This window comes from Chinchilla lanigera, unplaced genomic scaffold (genome assembly GCF_000276665.1).
Source record: "Chinchilla lanigera isolate Chin_1 unplaced genomic scaffold, ChiLan1.0 scaffold00013, whole genome shotgun sequence".
Classification (NCBI taxonomy): Eukaryota; Metazoa; Chordata; class Mammalia; order Rodentia; family Chinchillidae; genus Chinchilla; species Chinchilla lanigera.
In genome coordinates, this window is record NW_004955414.1 from 18,985,827 (window position 1) to 18,999,507 (window position 13,681).

The 13,681-nt window shown below is 44.7% G+C and overlaps 1 protein-coding gene across 2 annotated transcripts in view; it reads left to right on the top strand.

The window, feature by feature from the left end:
- Positions 1-13,681, top strand: part of Clpb (ClpB homolog, mitochondrial AAA ATPase chaperonin) — a 138,098-nt gene that overhangs the window by 17,683 nt on the left and 106,734 nt on the right. For both annotated transcript variants that reach the window (XM_005379988.2, XM_005379989.2), the window contains exon 3: positions 10,190-10,276. In XM_005379988.2, coding sequence (XP_005380045.1) covers positions 10,190-10,276 — 87 coding nt within the window. The remainder of the gene's footprint in view (positions 1-10,189; positions 10,277-13,681) is intronic.

Genomic DNA, 13,681 nt, shown 5'->3' on the forward strand with positions numbered 1-13,681 from the left:
CTGACCATTGTTGTGAAGAGCAGAGCAGACATCCACTCAGTAGAAATTTTACACTTCTTTTAAAATGACCTGAGTTGGGGCTGGGGATTTAGCTCAGCGGCAAAAGCGCCTGCCTGGCAAGTGCAAGGTCATGAGTTCGGTTCCCGGTACCGGAGAAAAACCAAAAAAAATTAAAAAATAAAAAAATAAAATGACCTGAGCTTACATTAGGTTTCTTGGCAGCTACCTTACATTCCTAGATTCTGTTAAGCTCATGGTCAGGCCAGCCTACCGAGAACCAGGGCTGCCTGTATTCCGTGAACTTTTGATTGGATTTATTTGCCAGGTTTGCTTCAAGCCAAAGACAAGGCCACTGTAAGGTGTTGTACGGCCGTGTGAATGTGAGCATGGTTGTGATAGTTCAGAGACTGCCGTAAAGAAGGTTCATCAGGCTCTTCTCATCCTGAGACTATGAGCGTCTCTTCCAAGGGAGAAGTTTCTAGGATAAACTAATGAGATAACTTGATCAAAATATCTTCATCCCCAGATAACCTTCCCTCTTAAGGCTTTTCCTTCTTTATCCTGCTCTGTCAGCTGCGGTCTTATCAGACATGTTACATGAGGGAAAGAAAGGAAGGAATGTGTGCCTTGGAAGGCACTCTGGTTCCAGAGAGAATGTGGGCTCTGATCCCAAACTGCCACCTCCTGTCCATGGAATCTGAAGTCGCTCACCCTCTGAGATGTCTGCTGCTTGTGTGATTCACAGTCTCAAATGAGATCGTAAGGGTCAAGTTCCTGCAGTACAGCAGGCAACTCCAGAAATATGAGTTCTTTGAACCCTGTTCTTTGAGAGCTCCAGACGCGAAGAGCCAAGCCTGTTGCTGTTCTTAGCAATCCTGCCCAAACATCTCTCACAGCACCTGTGACTAACATGTCCGGGTACTTGCTTATCCATCCCCAGCACGCCACCCACCAGCTTAACTTGAGGTCTGTGTATGAGCGAGGGCTATCATGGTGCCCTTCACACCCTGCACAGAGGCTGGCTTTGAGAACGTGTGACTTCACTTTTGTTGAATGAGCAAAGGCTGAACCTCTGCTGTCCCTTCCAGTGGGCCAGGTATTGTGGCTGGTTTTATACAGTCTCTGCCCCCTGCTTCGGTCCTGGGGATCAAGCCCAGGATCTTTGCACCCAGCTGCATCACAGCCCCTTCTTTATTTATTTTGAGGCGGGGTCTCAGTAAATCCCTAGGTTGCCCAGGCTGGACTCAAACATGTGTCCTCCTGCCTCAGCCTCCCAAAGTGTTGAGATTATAGGTGTGTGCCATCACACCCAGTTGTACAATCTCTTCCTTACTGAATATCTCTCGTGCTTCTGGAGGTTAACAGTGGTGGCTCAAGTGCCAACCCAGTTTGAGAAGTATAAACCACTACTGTGTCTCACTCCTATTTGTGACAAGTTTCTTGGCAGCCAGCCTGCCAGCTGCCCAGCTGCCCAGCTGCCCAGCTGCCCAGCTGCCCAGCTACCCACTACTGTAGCCCAGAGTCTTGCCTCAGGGCCGGTAGGTGGCGCTAATGGCCCTTTCCCGCATCTCAGGGGCTCTGACAGGCTTTTCCTCATCCCCAGGGCAGCTGCTGAGACATGAATGTAGCCCTGGGCACTTACCCAGATGAGAGTTCCCTAGCTCACCTCCCCATTTTCTGACTTTGAATTGTTTAACTTTTACATTTTATTAAGTCCCAATCATAGCACATCTGCCTGAGAAAGCAGAGATGTTTTGCCCTGGTGGATCTCAGGAGCTCTTTAGAGGCATCTGTGCTTCTATCTCCAGGAAGTGATCCCCAAGGCTTCTGTTGCTCTGACCTGTGCTCACCTGACACGTTCCCCACGGTACTTGGTTGTATTTACCTGTGTACTATTGGCGTAGCTATCCAGGAAATAGCTTGAAGGCAGGGAGACATCCTGCTCAGAGTCTCAGGAAGAGTTTATGAATGAATGGATGAATGATAATGAGAGGCATCTCAAAAAATTGTTACGTAAATTGAAGAGGATTTTACAAGCAAACTACCCTTATTCTGTTTATATCCATATTATGAAAATTGCCAAAATACTGAGGAACTATTTTAAATGCAACTGAACATACATGCAGCATTTGATCCTGATGTTGATCCTGGCTTGCATCTGGCTCACAGGGGAAATTGCTATAAAGGCTATCAGGATAATTGAAGAAATTTGAACAGAGTTAGTATATTAGATGAAATAGGGTAGTTGTCATTTGGTGTCCATGGGAGATTGGCTTCTGGAACCCCTGTGGTTACCCACATCTACGGATGCTCAAGTCCCTAATATAAAATAGTGCCGTTTTTGCATATAACCTATCATACCCTCACATGTACTTTAAAATCGTCTCTAGATGACTCGTAATACTTAATACAATGTAAATGCTGTGTGACTAGTTGCAATGAATTGTTTAGTTAGTAGTGACAATGAAAAATTCTATGCATTCATTACAGGTGCAGTTTTTTTCACCTGGTATTTTTGGTCTGCATTTGTTTGAATTACAGATGGGGAATTATAGGCTTCAGAGTGTATCAGTATTAAGTGTTCTGCCCTGGTAATAGAAAATACATACTGAAGAATTTGGCAGTAAAGGGATGTAATGTCCAAAATTCATTCTCACATGGGCCAGGAAAGAACAGAAAAAGACAAAGAAAATGAAGCAAGATGTAAAGAGGATATGAGTGAAAGATATATAAAAGGTTTTCTGTCTTTTTTGCGGGGGAGGGTACTGGGAATCAAACTCAGGACCTTGTACTTGCCAGGCAGGTGCGTATGCCACTGAGCTATATCCTCAGCCCTGTCTTTTTTTTCTTCCTTTTTTTTTTGGTTGTGGTACTGGGAATTGAACCAGGGCCTTGACCATGGTAGGCAAGTGCTCTGCTACTGAGCTGTGTCCTCAACATTTTTTAAAATTTTTGTGTAATGGCAGGGTCTAAGTTGCCTGGGTTGGCTTCAAACTTGCACACTCCTCCTACCTCAAACTACCAAGTTTTGTGCTGTCTCTTTAATTGATCTGTAAGTTTGAAATTATTCAAAATAAAAAGTTAAAAGAATAAAATAAAAATGCAAAGTTAAAAATAATCTCTGCACTTGAATGTGTTTTCATGCTTTTGTAAGAGGGGTAGGATGAAGAATGATCACCTCGCCCTGGGCTTTATTAATTTAATTTGCCAAGTGTTCCCTGAGGTTGTCGGTTAGCTCTTGCACAGTGTTCCTGTTTTTCCCACCAATGATGCCAGGGATTGAACCCAGGGCACTTGCACTGAGCTATATCCTGAATTTTTTTTTATATTTGATTTTGAGACAGGGTCTTGCTAAGTCTCAGAGTCCCCAGACTGCACTAGATTTTAGTGATTCTCCTGCCTCAGCCTCCCAGAATACTGGGATTAGGCATATACCACCATACCCAGCCACTGTTACAAATAGAACAATTGTAATGACAGCAGCTAACATTTGGAATACATAAGTACTTTATGTTATTTTCTTTGGTCATTATTTTCTTTGGTCATCTCAGCACCCTTGTTAGGTAGGTCTGGCAGGCTGGTAAGGTAAGACACATGAGGCTCACAGGGATTAACATGCCCTGGTGTCGTACACCTGGCAGAGACTGGGGCAGGCTCCTACATAGGACAGTGTTTTCCAAAGGGGAGGCTTTCTTTCTTTCTTTTTATTAGTACATAGGTATAGTACATAATGTTTACATTCCTTGTGGGTACATGCACATGATACATCTGAATTCTTTTTTCATCCCTGTCCCTGCCCTTCATCTCTTGATCCCCTTCCCCTCCAAAGGGAGGCTTTCTGAACCTGCATATCTACACCTATAAAGACGGGATTCAGCTGACTGGTTCTGCAGGTCATCCTTTAAGTTCAGAAACTACGAATTTTAAAACTTTTTCTGTACTAGAAAATAACCAGTCATGAAGTGTGCAGACACATTGCAGAGTGCACCACCTTCACTGTAGTGCTGTGTGCACGCCAGTCCCTGTCCTCCCTCACTGCCCACCTGCTTTCCCAGAGGTCTCTGCCAGCATGCCAGAATGCTGGGTGTCTGTCTCCCTAGTGGTGAGAGTGTCTGGAGAGCTTGCTAGAGGAAAGATCCTGAGCTGGACCTCAGAGGAGTGTGCCCAGTTGAAATAATGCAGAAGAGGCCAGAGAAGCCTTGCTTCTTTGGAGTTAGCACCAGGCCTCTGCCTGAAGTCTGCTAGCCCAGGTTGTGGTCCCCCAGAGCAGACTTTGCTGTCTTATGTCCTTCCTCCACTCCTAGTGGGCCAGGAGATAAAGCACAGATGGAGGCTGCCCAGGATTCTAGCCCCAGGCGCCTTGCCTCTGCTCAGACAGAGGGCCTGGTGCTGTTATTACTGTAAACAGGGCCTTCTGTGAGGCTCCAGCCAGGGTCCTGTTGGCCAGATAGCAATCATGATTGGGTCTGCATGGCTCAGTGCTTCCAGGCCTCTGATGCAGGTGGGACAGGGCTCCCCTCTCTTCAGCCCTTCCAGCTGCAGCTGAGGGCTGGTTCATGCAAAGGATCCGGAAATAGTTGGAACAATGCATGATTGAAGTTCACTGGCCGCTTTGTATCGATTGGTTATAAAGAAAGAGGAAGAAAAGTCAAGTGGTACCTCCCTCCCCTGAGTGGAGCAGCAAGTTAGCTGGAGTTACTAAAACAGTCCCCATCTCCCCTGCCTGGAACTCTCTTCCTCCCTTCTGCAAAAGACAAATCTGAGGAGCCGTCTTTTGTTTGGAAGTCTTGCTGTATCTCATCTGCTAAGAATCTACTTAATTTTCATTTTAATGTTGGAGACATAAGATTTTATACTTGTTAGGGACTTCAGAAATAATTTCATTCAATTCCCTTGTTTTACTGCAGAGAAAAATAGGGCTACAGAGGCACATACATCCTGGGCCATGTTGGGGACCACAAATTCACAATGCTGGGCCACTCTGGGGTCGTGACTGGAATCCATGACCTCTAGTCCTCCGGCCTATGTTCATAAATGTCCTCAGCCTTGAGCCTGAGAAACCTCCCACACATACACAGGAGCCTAAGTTCTTTGTAAAAGACAGCTGTACAGTTTTGAGGTAGGTAACTTCAATTTAAGGCAGAAGTATTGGTGAGGGATTGTTGTAGGCAAGTTCTGTAGACAGTTACTCATTCAGACCCTGAGCTCACTATGGCAGGCACTGGAAGCAGAGGTGAAGGTGGGTCCTTGATTCCAGAGGGGACACCTGGGGGATCAGGCAGGTGAACAGTATGCAGCTGTGTTGATACAGCTTAGCAGAGGGGATTGTGGCAGCAACAAGGCCATCTTAGGGAAGGCTTCTTAGAGGAAGAAAGTGTAGGATCTTTCTTTTTCTAAAAAGTTTTATTAAAAGAAAAGATTAATAGTATAGTCACCGTTGTAAAGAACAGAACCTTAGGTAATACAGACTGGCTCAGCAGAAAGTGAAAGTGTGAGTCATCTCCCTTTCCTGGTCAGAGCGAATAATTTACCTCTTGGACCCAGATCTGCTTGGCTCTACAGGAACCCTCATAGCTGGGAGCAGCACCTTTTTTTGCCCCATTCTGGCTTGTCCCTCTCCAGTAGGATCTTCAGGCCTTGGGTTGGTGGACCCTTCCTTGTTCTAGCACCGCCCTTGCTTGAGGATTTCGACAGGCCAGAGAGCAAGAGCTGTCACTTAGGTGAAGGAATGGAGTGCGCAGGACTTCCCAGAGGCCAGGTCTTTCATCCGTAGGTTTTCATCCAGTAAGTGGCAGAACGTGGATTGGAGCTGTAGTTTTCCTTGCCCCATGCTACTGCCTGAGTGAGACTTGTGCAAGAGCAGGGATTCAACTCTGGACTTCCGGTGTGGTCTCCTCTGCCTACTACTCTGAGCAGTCCTCAAGGTCACCCATCACTGCCCTGCCAAGCAGGAGAGCTTGTTCATTAGCGAAGGGCCTTCCCCGACTCTGGAGTGAGCCCAGAAAGGCCTGCCGTGCCAACCCCCACTCCCCAGCCTCAACACAGGCCTCTCTGCCCTGAGTGGCAGCCTGCATTAAGCATTCTACTCATCATCTCAGGGATGATGGAATCCTAACCTTTTCAGAGACACCGTGCTCTGTCACAAGCATTGCTCTTTTTAAAAGAGATTAATTCACTTGCCGCATTTTGTCCATTGGTGAAAATCACAGGGGAGAGCAAGGGTGGCTTTCTGAGGCCTCAGAGGCCCTTTCAACCGCTCTCAGCAGGCAGCCGCCCCCCCAAGCTGGCCCAGGACTTTGAAATGACTGCCCGCTGGGCATTCAGTTGCAAAACAACAAAATCAAATGGAGAGACCTGGCTGATGAAATCCTAACTTTGGGGGCTGGGGAGAGCAAGAGCGGTTCTGCCCAGGTCTTCAGGAAGAAGAGTTGTTTGTGTTTGCTGTAGTGGTGTTGAAGTTAGCCGTGGTCCCTCTCAGATTACCAGGCGCACCACTCCTTACAGAACTCTACCTTTTGCTGCGTCTTCCAGGCCTGACAACCACTTTGCACAAGAGGGGTTACCATCCCCCACTTCACACCTGAACTCCAGCCCTTGTACTTCAGAGTCATTGCTTTTTTCCATTGCATCTCAGCTCCAAAAGGTGGAAAAGAATGATGCTCAGTCAGAGCAAGCTGAGCAGGACTTGGAAAGCTGGAGTCTTACTGGGGAACGCCAAGGTTCTCCTGTGAATGACCCCACAGATGTACAGAGCCCTTTCCACATTGTTCAGTGCCACTTGCTAAAACTGTGTAGCTGACAGGGATTGTACTCCCCAGCAGACCTATGAAGAGACTGAAGCTTAATGAGATGATGCGCCTTCTTAGGGTGTCAGAATAGTAGATGGCAGAGCTGAAGCTCGAACCCAGGGCTCCTGACTCTGCTTTGTGTTCATTCTTTGAAATGTGGCAAGGTTGGAAAAGCTGCCTCCGCCACCAATTCCTTCTCTTAAAACACTGCAATAACATACAAAAAAGGAAGCCTGCAGTTGCAAACATGCATGCAACAAGTAGCTCAAAATTATTGGTGATCATCACACATTAAAGCATTAATGTAATTGATACCCCTTAAACTGGTGCTGATTAGGAAACTGGCCACCACCAAGTGATGGCAAGAAGGGGCTTGCACAGAAACACCCCTGTCCTGTTGTTGGGAGTCAGTGGAACAGCTGTCCTGAAGAGGACACTGATACTGTTCAGTCCCGTCACACATACCTCACCACCCAGGGACCCTACCCCCACTACATACCATAGAGAAATGCTCGCACAGATCCAGAAGGGGCATGCAGTTGGTGTTGGTGGCTGGGAGAGGGTGGCCTTTTCCCCTCTGCATACCTAGGAGAGCAGCAAGGGAATGTGTGATGAATTACACTGGTCTCCTTGTCCCTTTTTTTTTTTTTGCCTAGAAACCTTAAATAATAGCCCTGCTGTCTTTGATAAAGGGCTAAGCAATGGCAAATAGGTTTCTTCTCTGTTGCTAACCTCTTACCAACAAAATGATGTCCAGTTGGTACTTCTGTGGAGAAGGATTCTGTGGCTCTTTCAACTGCTCCACAAGAAAGAGCTTCTGGGATAGATTTGTGGTATGTTTTAGACATAAGAGTTGGATAGTTGCATATTTACCCAATGTTCATCCGCACCTTAGACTGCGTTTTTATCATTCTTACTCCGTGGGCCTGTGAACCCATGGACATTATATGCAGAATATAGCATTTGAATGTATATCAGGCTGCTGCTTCTCAGCTGTGCACTATCACCCACAAAAAAAAAAAAAAAAAGGTTAATTCACCTAATAACTTATAGCTGATCTATATAGGATCTGCCTGATGTCACTTAATATTCCTTTCCTGCTTTGCCATCATAGCCTGCTCTTTCTGTCCGGAGTGCTGTGCTGCTTCTTCCTGCTTCCATAAACTCTTCTTATTTTTCTAGGCATAGTTCAAGTCCTTACTCTCGGAAACCTCTTTGACTTTCTTCAGTCTGCCCTAATTTTCTAGCCTTTCTGGATTGCGGACCAGAAAAATGAGGTTTCCCCTCAGAATTGCAGTTATCAGACTCATCCAGACCGTTAAGGTTCAGAGCCACAACCTTCCATGCTACCACACACTTTGCTGCCTTGACAAGGAGGAGGTTTTATGCTAAGAGAATATTTGTCTTTCAGAAAATTTACCCTCAGTATTCTTACGCCAACATTCTTGGCCATAGGAAATTGTTTCCTCATAGAAAAAGGTTTAATAGAGTATGTGGTACAAGGCTGTGGACTTTACCTGGAGGAAATGCTCCAGACCAGAGGTGGGAAATGAGTGTTTCCTACCCTCCTCTCCTAACACTCTCTCCTCACAATTTAGGCCCCAGTCACAGCACATCTCTCAGAGCTTCACATTACCAGGGCTTTGTGGGCGAGGAGACTTCACCTTGCCTTGGAACACTCCTTCCCTTCCCTCACCCTTTTTGTGTGGTTGGCTCCCTTTTATCATCACCCTAGAGAGGTGACCTTCCTGGTCATCAAGACTGGGTTGGCTTTCTGTGCTTTCTGTGCTACACAGGTGCAACCTTGTTCTCCCTCACAGCACTCGTGGGATGGGTGGTTCTGAGCTTGGTGTCTGTGTCCCCACAGGCTGTGACAGTGTTCAAAGGTACTTGGCCCTCAGGGCCAAATGTGTAGACAAGTACATGATGTTTCACACCATCCTCCCCGGCTGTGGTTACTTGCCTCCTTCTGCACTGGCATTTTATTTGGCTTTGTCCAGAGGAGCATTTACTACAGATTATGGTGCAAAAATGATGCTAGGACCAAACTTTTTTACCTTTGAACTCTGCACCCAGTGCCCATTTGCCTAGAACCTACAGCATTGTGGGCAGGCTCCTGATGTCCCAAAGTACCTCCACCTGCCTTTTCTTCACAAGGATGACTCCCTCGTAGGCACATTGCTTTCAGTCTCCCCTTTCCTGTCACCACATTCTTTGATTTCCTCCTGTTCCGAATCATCCTTTACTAGATTATATGCTTTCCCAGAGCAGATCCCATGTCTTCTCACTCGTATCCAGAATCCATCTCAGGACCAAGCACATGCTATGGGTTTGCTGAGATCAGTTTACTTTGCCTTTCTTGAAGTTACGTGGAGCCAGGGTCTGTCTAGAAGGGGGCAAGGTGAGGACTCCAGCTACAGAATCATTACCAACCTGGGTGCTAGTTACTAAACTGCCCCTAACCTAGCTGTGCAACCTTAACCAAGTCGTTTCTCCTCACTGGGCCTGTTTCCTCACCCATGAAAAAAGGAGCTACCTGCTCCTTAAACTGGTGTGAAGAGTAAATGAACTCATAAATGTAAACTCCCCAGGGCAGCTCCTTTCCTACAGAAGGTGTTCAGGAAGGGCTGGTTCTGTTTCTTTCCCTTCTCTTTAGCCACCCTACATTATAAGACCTTCTGTTTCGAGAACTCAGAATTAAGATTCTGATGGTATGGTTTGTAAATCCTGTGTTTGTTTGTTTGCTCAACAATTAGTTTTACTCCTACTTTGTCCCAGGTTTTGGTTTATAGATTCAAACAGAGTCTATGTGGGTTCTTCTAACAACGTAATCTAGCATCCCTAGCATTCTTTCCATCTTTCTTTGGGTTGAAAGACCTCCATTGTCTGGTTAGCCACAATACAGATAAACTTGAGGAATGGGATCCACTTGTAAACCGGGAACTGCCTAGGTAAGACATATCATTAGGTGTTCTCTGCCAAGCAGAGGGAAGGAAGCTGTGGACTAGATGAGTCAAGGCTTCTCAGGAGAGAATCCATAAGCCAAGGTGCTATCGCATGGCATGAGAGCAGGATTTGAACAGGAAAAGAGGCAGGGAGGGAGCGTTCTGCACCAGGGACAGGAGTGTCAGAGTATTAAAGTTGGTAAGGCACATTTCTTTTCTCAGAATGCTGAGAGAATAACAGTAGAGGGTTAATCATGGAAGAAAAAGGGAAAGGTAGAAGCTTTGGGTGAAGGAGGGGTGATCAAAGATGCTGGGATTGGGGGTTTAGTTCCTAAAGGCCTCTATTTTAAGACTTATCTGGCCTACCTCCTTGTTGGCTGTGTCATTGCTTCTGTGATTATTTCCATTTGTGTCCCTGATAAGCTGTACACTGAACATATTCCTGTCTCTTTTCAGGCTATTGTCAGAAGGTGCAGATATCAATGCAAGACACAAACTTGGTTGGACAGCACTCATGGTGGCAGCCATCAACCGAAATGACAGGTGAGAATCTGCTTCCACACAAGGCTCCCCTAGTCGCATCTCTGCAGATTGGGTTCCTGAACGCTCTGCCACCCTTGCCTGCTCCCTGATTGTTCTCCAGAGGCAGGGACATGGATTCAGTCTAAGGTACTAGACTACATGTCGGGCATTAGACTATGTAGTATATATTGAGGGGAAGGTGTGTTTTTGGCTCCCACCTCCATCGATCACTAGCTCTATGACCTTGAGCCAAACACTGCAGCCAAATGTTCGAAAGTCTCTTGTAAATGGCTAGTGTACAAGTGCAAATGGTCGTCATGTTCTTGTTGTCCTCCATCTGTCCATGTTGAGAAGTCTGTAGTCACTGTCTCCACAACAAGGGGTCCATTAGGGCCTTTTTCTTTGGAAGTTCTTTTGGAAACTAGGCAATGTAGTGGTCTTCCTTCCCTTCTGTTGGAGCTGTACTATTTTCCCACTCATTTCCCCATTCCCTCAAGGTTGTAGATGCTGTATAAAGTATAGTACACTTTGTGTTCAAAGTTATGTCTCATTTTCAAAGCCACCCCACAAAATGTATTTTGTTATGCTCATTTTGCAGCTGAGAAAGCTGAACCCAAAGAGAAAAGTGATTTCTCTGAAGTCACATGGGCAGATCTTAGAACCTAGTCCAGCTGCCTACAAAGAAGGTGTTTTGTATGATATTACATCAGTGCCTCCTGATGCCATGTCCCAGGCTAGTACTGGATGCTGCTTTTCCATCTCAGCCTGTTCTGATTCCTGCCTCAAAGTCGGTGTAATTCTGGTGGGGAAGTGTACATTTACTTTAGCTGTGACTATGCAAAAAAATTAAGTGTGAAAAGGGATGCTTTTAAAGAAAGCAGACTTGAGCACTTCAGTAGCTGCCACTGAAACTGATGGTTGGAGGTCCTATTGTAATTTTCCCTTCAAGCAAGTCATTAAGGTTTTTTTCTTCCAGGAATCTCCACCTTTGGAAGGGTCCTAAGTAGGGAAGAAGGCCAAAAAACTAGGATTTTCATCTACAGGGGTGATCTCCCTCTGATTAGCTGAGAGACTTAACTTTCCTTGAGTTGGGTTTCTTTTTTGTTCTTTGATTGTGAATTTATTCTGTTTTTCGTCTTGCACTCCAAGCACTTACTCTTTAAAAGATAATTGACATTATACTAGGGTTGTATCTCATATAAAGTGTTCGCTTTCCTAGCACGCTCAAGGCCTGGGTTCTATCCCTAGCACTACCAGGGGGTGGTGGGGGATGACATAAAGATATAAATCAGCTTTGCAGTTGGAAGACCTGGAATCCAATCTCGGTTCTGGCCTTTAGTTGAATTTCAGAACTCTATAGCCATCTGTTTCTCCATGAGAAACTGCTTATTTCTACATTTAGTAAATACCTGTTCTGAGCTAGACCTTATACTAGTCTTTGGAGGATCAGAGACCTTGGTGGAGCTCATATCCTGACATGGAAAAGAAATGCAAGTAAAGAAACATAATATATGATGTCAACAGTGATGTCAGTGCAGAGTATACAAGGTGTTACTGAAGCAGAGAAGGTCAGGGGACTCCATCTGGTAGCAGAACAGATGCTCACTATCTCTTAGAACTCAGATAAAATCACATATGTGCTACCGGTTATAAATGGTGAGTTGTTACTTCCCTGAGCCCATGTTAGACCTCTATACATATGTGTTTATTCTCCACCCCTGTATGTTTTTTGTTTTGTTTTGTTTTGTTTGTACCAGGAATTGAACTTAGGACCTTGCACTTGCCAGGCAGGCGCTTATGCCACTGAGCTATATCCCCGGCCCACTCCACCCCTGTACTGTACCCCACCCAGCATTCCTGTTTCCCAGCTTGCAGACAGGAACAGCCAGTGCTGAAGAAAGGTGGTGATGTTCCTGGCCATGTGTATTTTCAGAGTTGAGACTGAATAGGAAATAACACAATACTTAAGAGTACTGTCAATTAGTGATCAGATAGCTAGTAGATGTGCTTTTGGGGACACTTCTCTCTAAATCTAATGAGTTGTTGGTTTAACTGATTGCTCTGTCTTTACCTAGGGTCATTAGCAAATCAGTGTTTCTTGTTGAAGAAAGTGAGTGTTGGCTTGGATTTAGTTGCTTTGTTTTCTAAGACTAATTACTAGTTTGTTTGTTTTTTTAAGATTTTGTGCCCTCCTCTCCCAGTATCCATGGAAGACAAGTTTTTATAGAAAATAACACTCTTAGATTTATTTATTCACATCACAAAAATTTGAGGGGCCCCTACTGTTTGCCAGGTACTGTTCTAGGTACTTGAAATAACATCACTGATAAATAGGCATAAAGATCCCTGCCCAGACAGAGCTCATTTCTTTACTCGTGGTAGAACCCAGGAGAGAGGGGCTTGGGCAGACAATACACAGTAAGTCATAAGTAAACCATATAATGTATGAGGAGATAAGAAGTGCCATGGAAGGAAGGAAAAATAGAAGCTGTAAGAAAGGAAGTATCAGTACATTGGTCAAGGTGAGTAGCCCTTGACTGACAAAGTGCCTTGTGAGTGGTCTTGCAAGATCATTGTGTCCATATCAACACAACCTACAAGTAAGTTTCTCCTTATTAGACCTGTACTGATTCTCCTAAGATCAGTCACCAGACCCTTCTGGAACCATATTGGTCAGAATTGAAATGCCACCACCTTTGACTTGGAATTAGATGGAGGGAAGAGCAGCACCCCTTAACTGAGGCTGAAAGTAGAGAACTTCTACCTTCTTTGGAATGTTGACAGCCCAGGTACTCAAAGAGAAATGCTGAGAGTAGCCCAGTCCTTTATCCCTCAGGTGCCTGCTTAATGCCTTAAGTCCTTAGGAATATAGAGTACAGTATACTTAGGAATATAGAGTACAGTATAAAGATGGTCTCCATCTTTAAGGAGTTTGTCTTACAACTTTTATTTCTCTATGTATTTATTATTTAGTTGTGAGTAGGAAATATATATATATATAGTATCATAGTAAATTTTAAAAATAAGCATAGAAAGTTCATTTATAATTCATTCCTTTTTATTTCTAAAGAGGGTTTGAAGTGACTTAAATACAAATATAAATACACATAGGAGAGTTGAAACTGGATCAAGATCAGAAATCTTATTGGTAAAAGGAAAGATAATTGTATCAAGATTGAACCAAAGGCTTTCTTTTCTGAAAATAGGTTTATTGTTTTTATAAAAATAATACAGAGAGGAAAGTGGCAGTCACCTGAATTCCCTCTATCTAGACATTTATCATGGTATATGTACTTACTTGTGTTATAATTTGACATAAATGGAACTGTGCTATCTATACTCACTATAAATGAAGTAATTAGTGAAATTAAATATTAATTTAGATAGAATTTTCCTGACACACAAGGCAGAAATGAGATCAGTGGG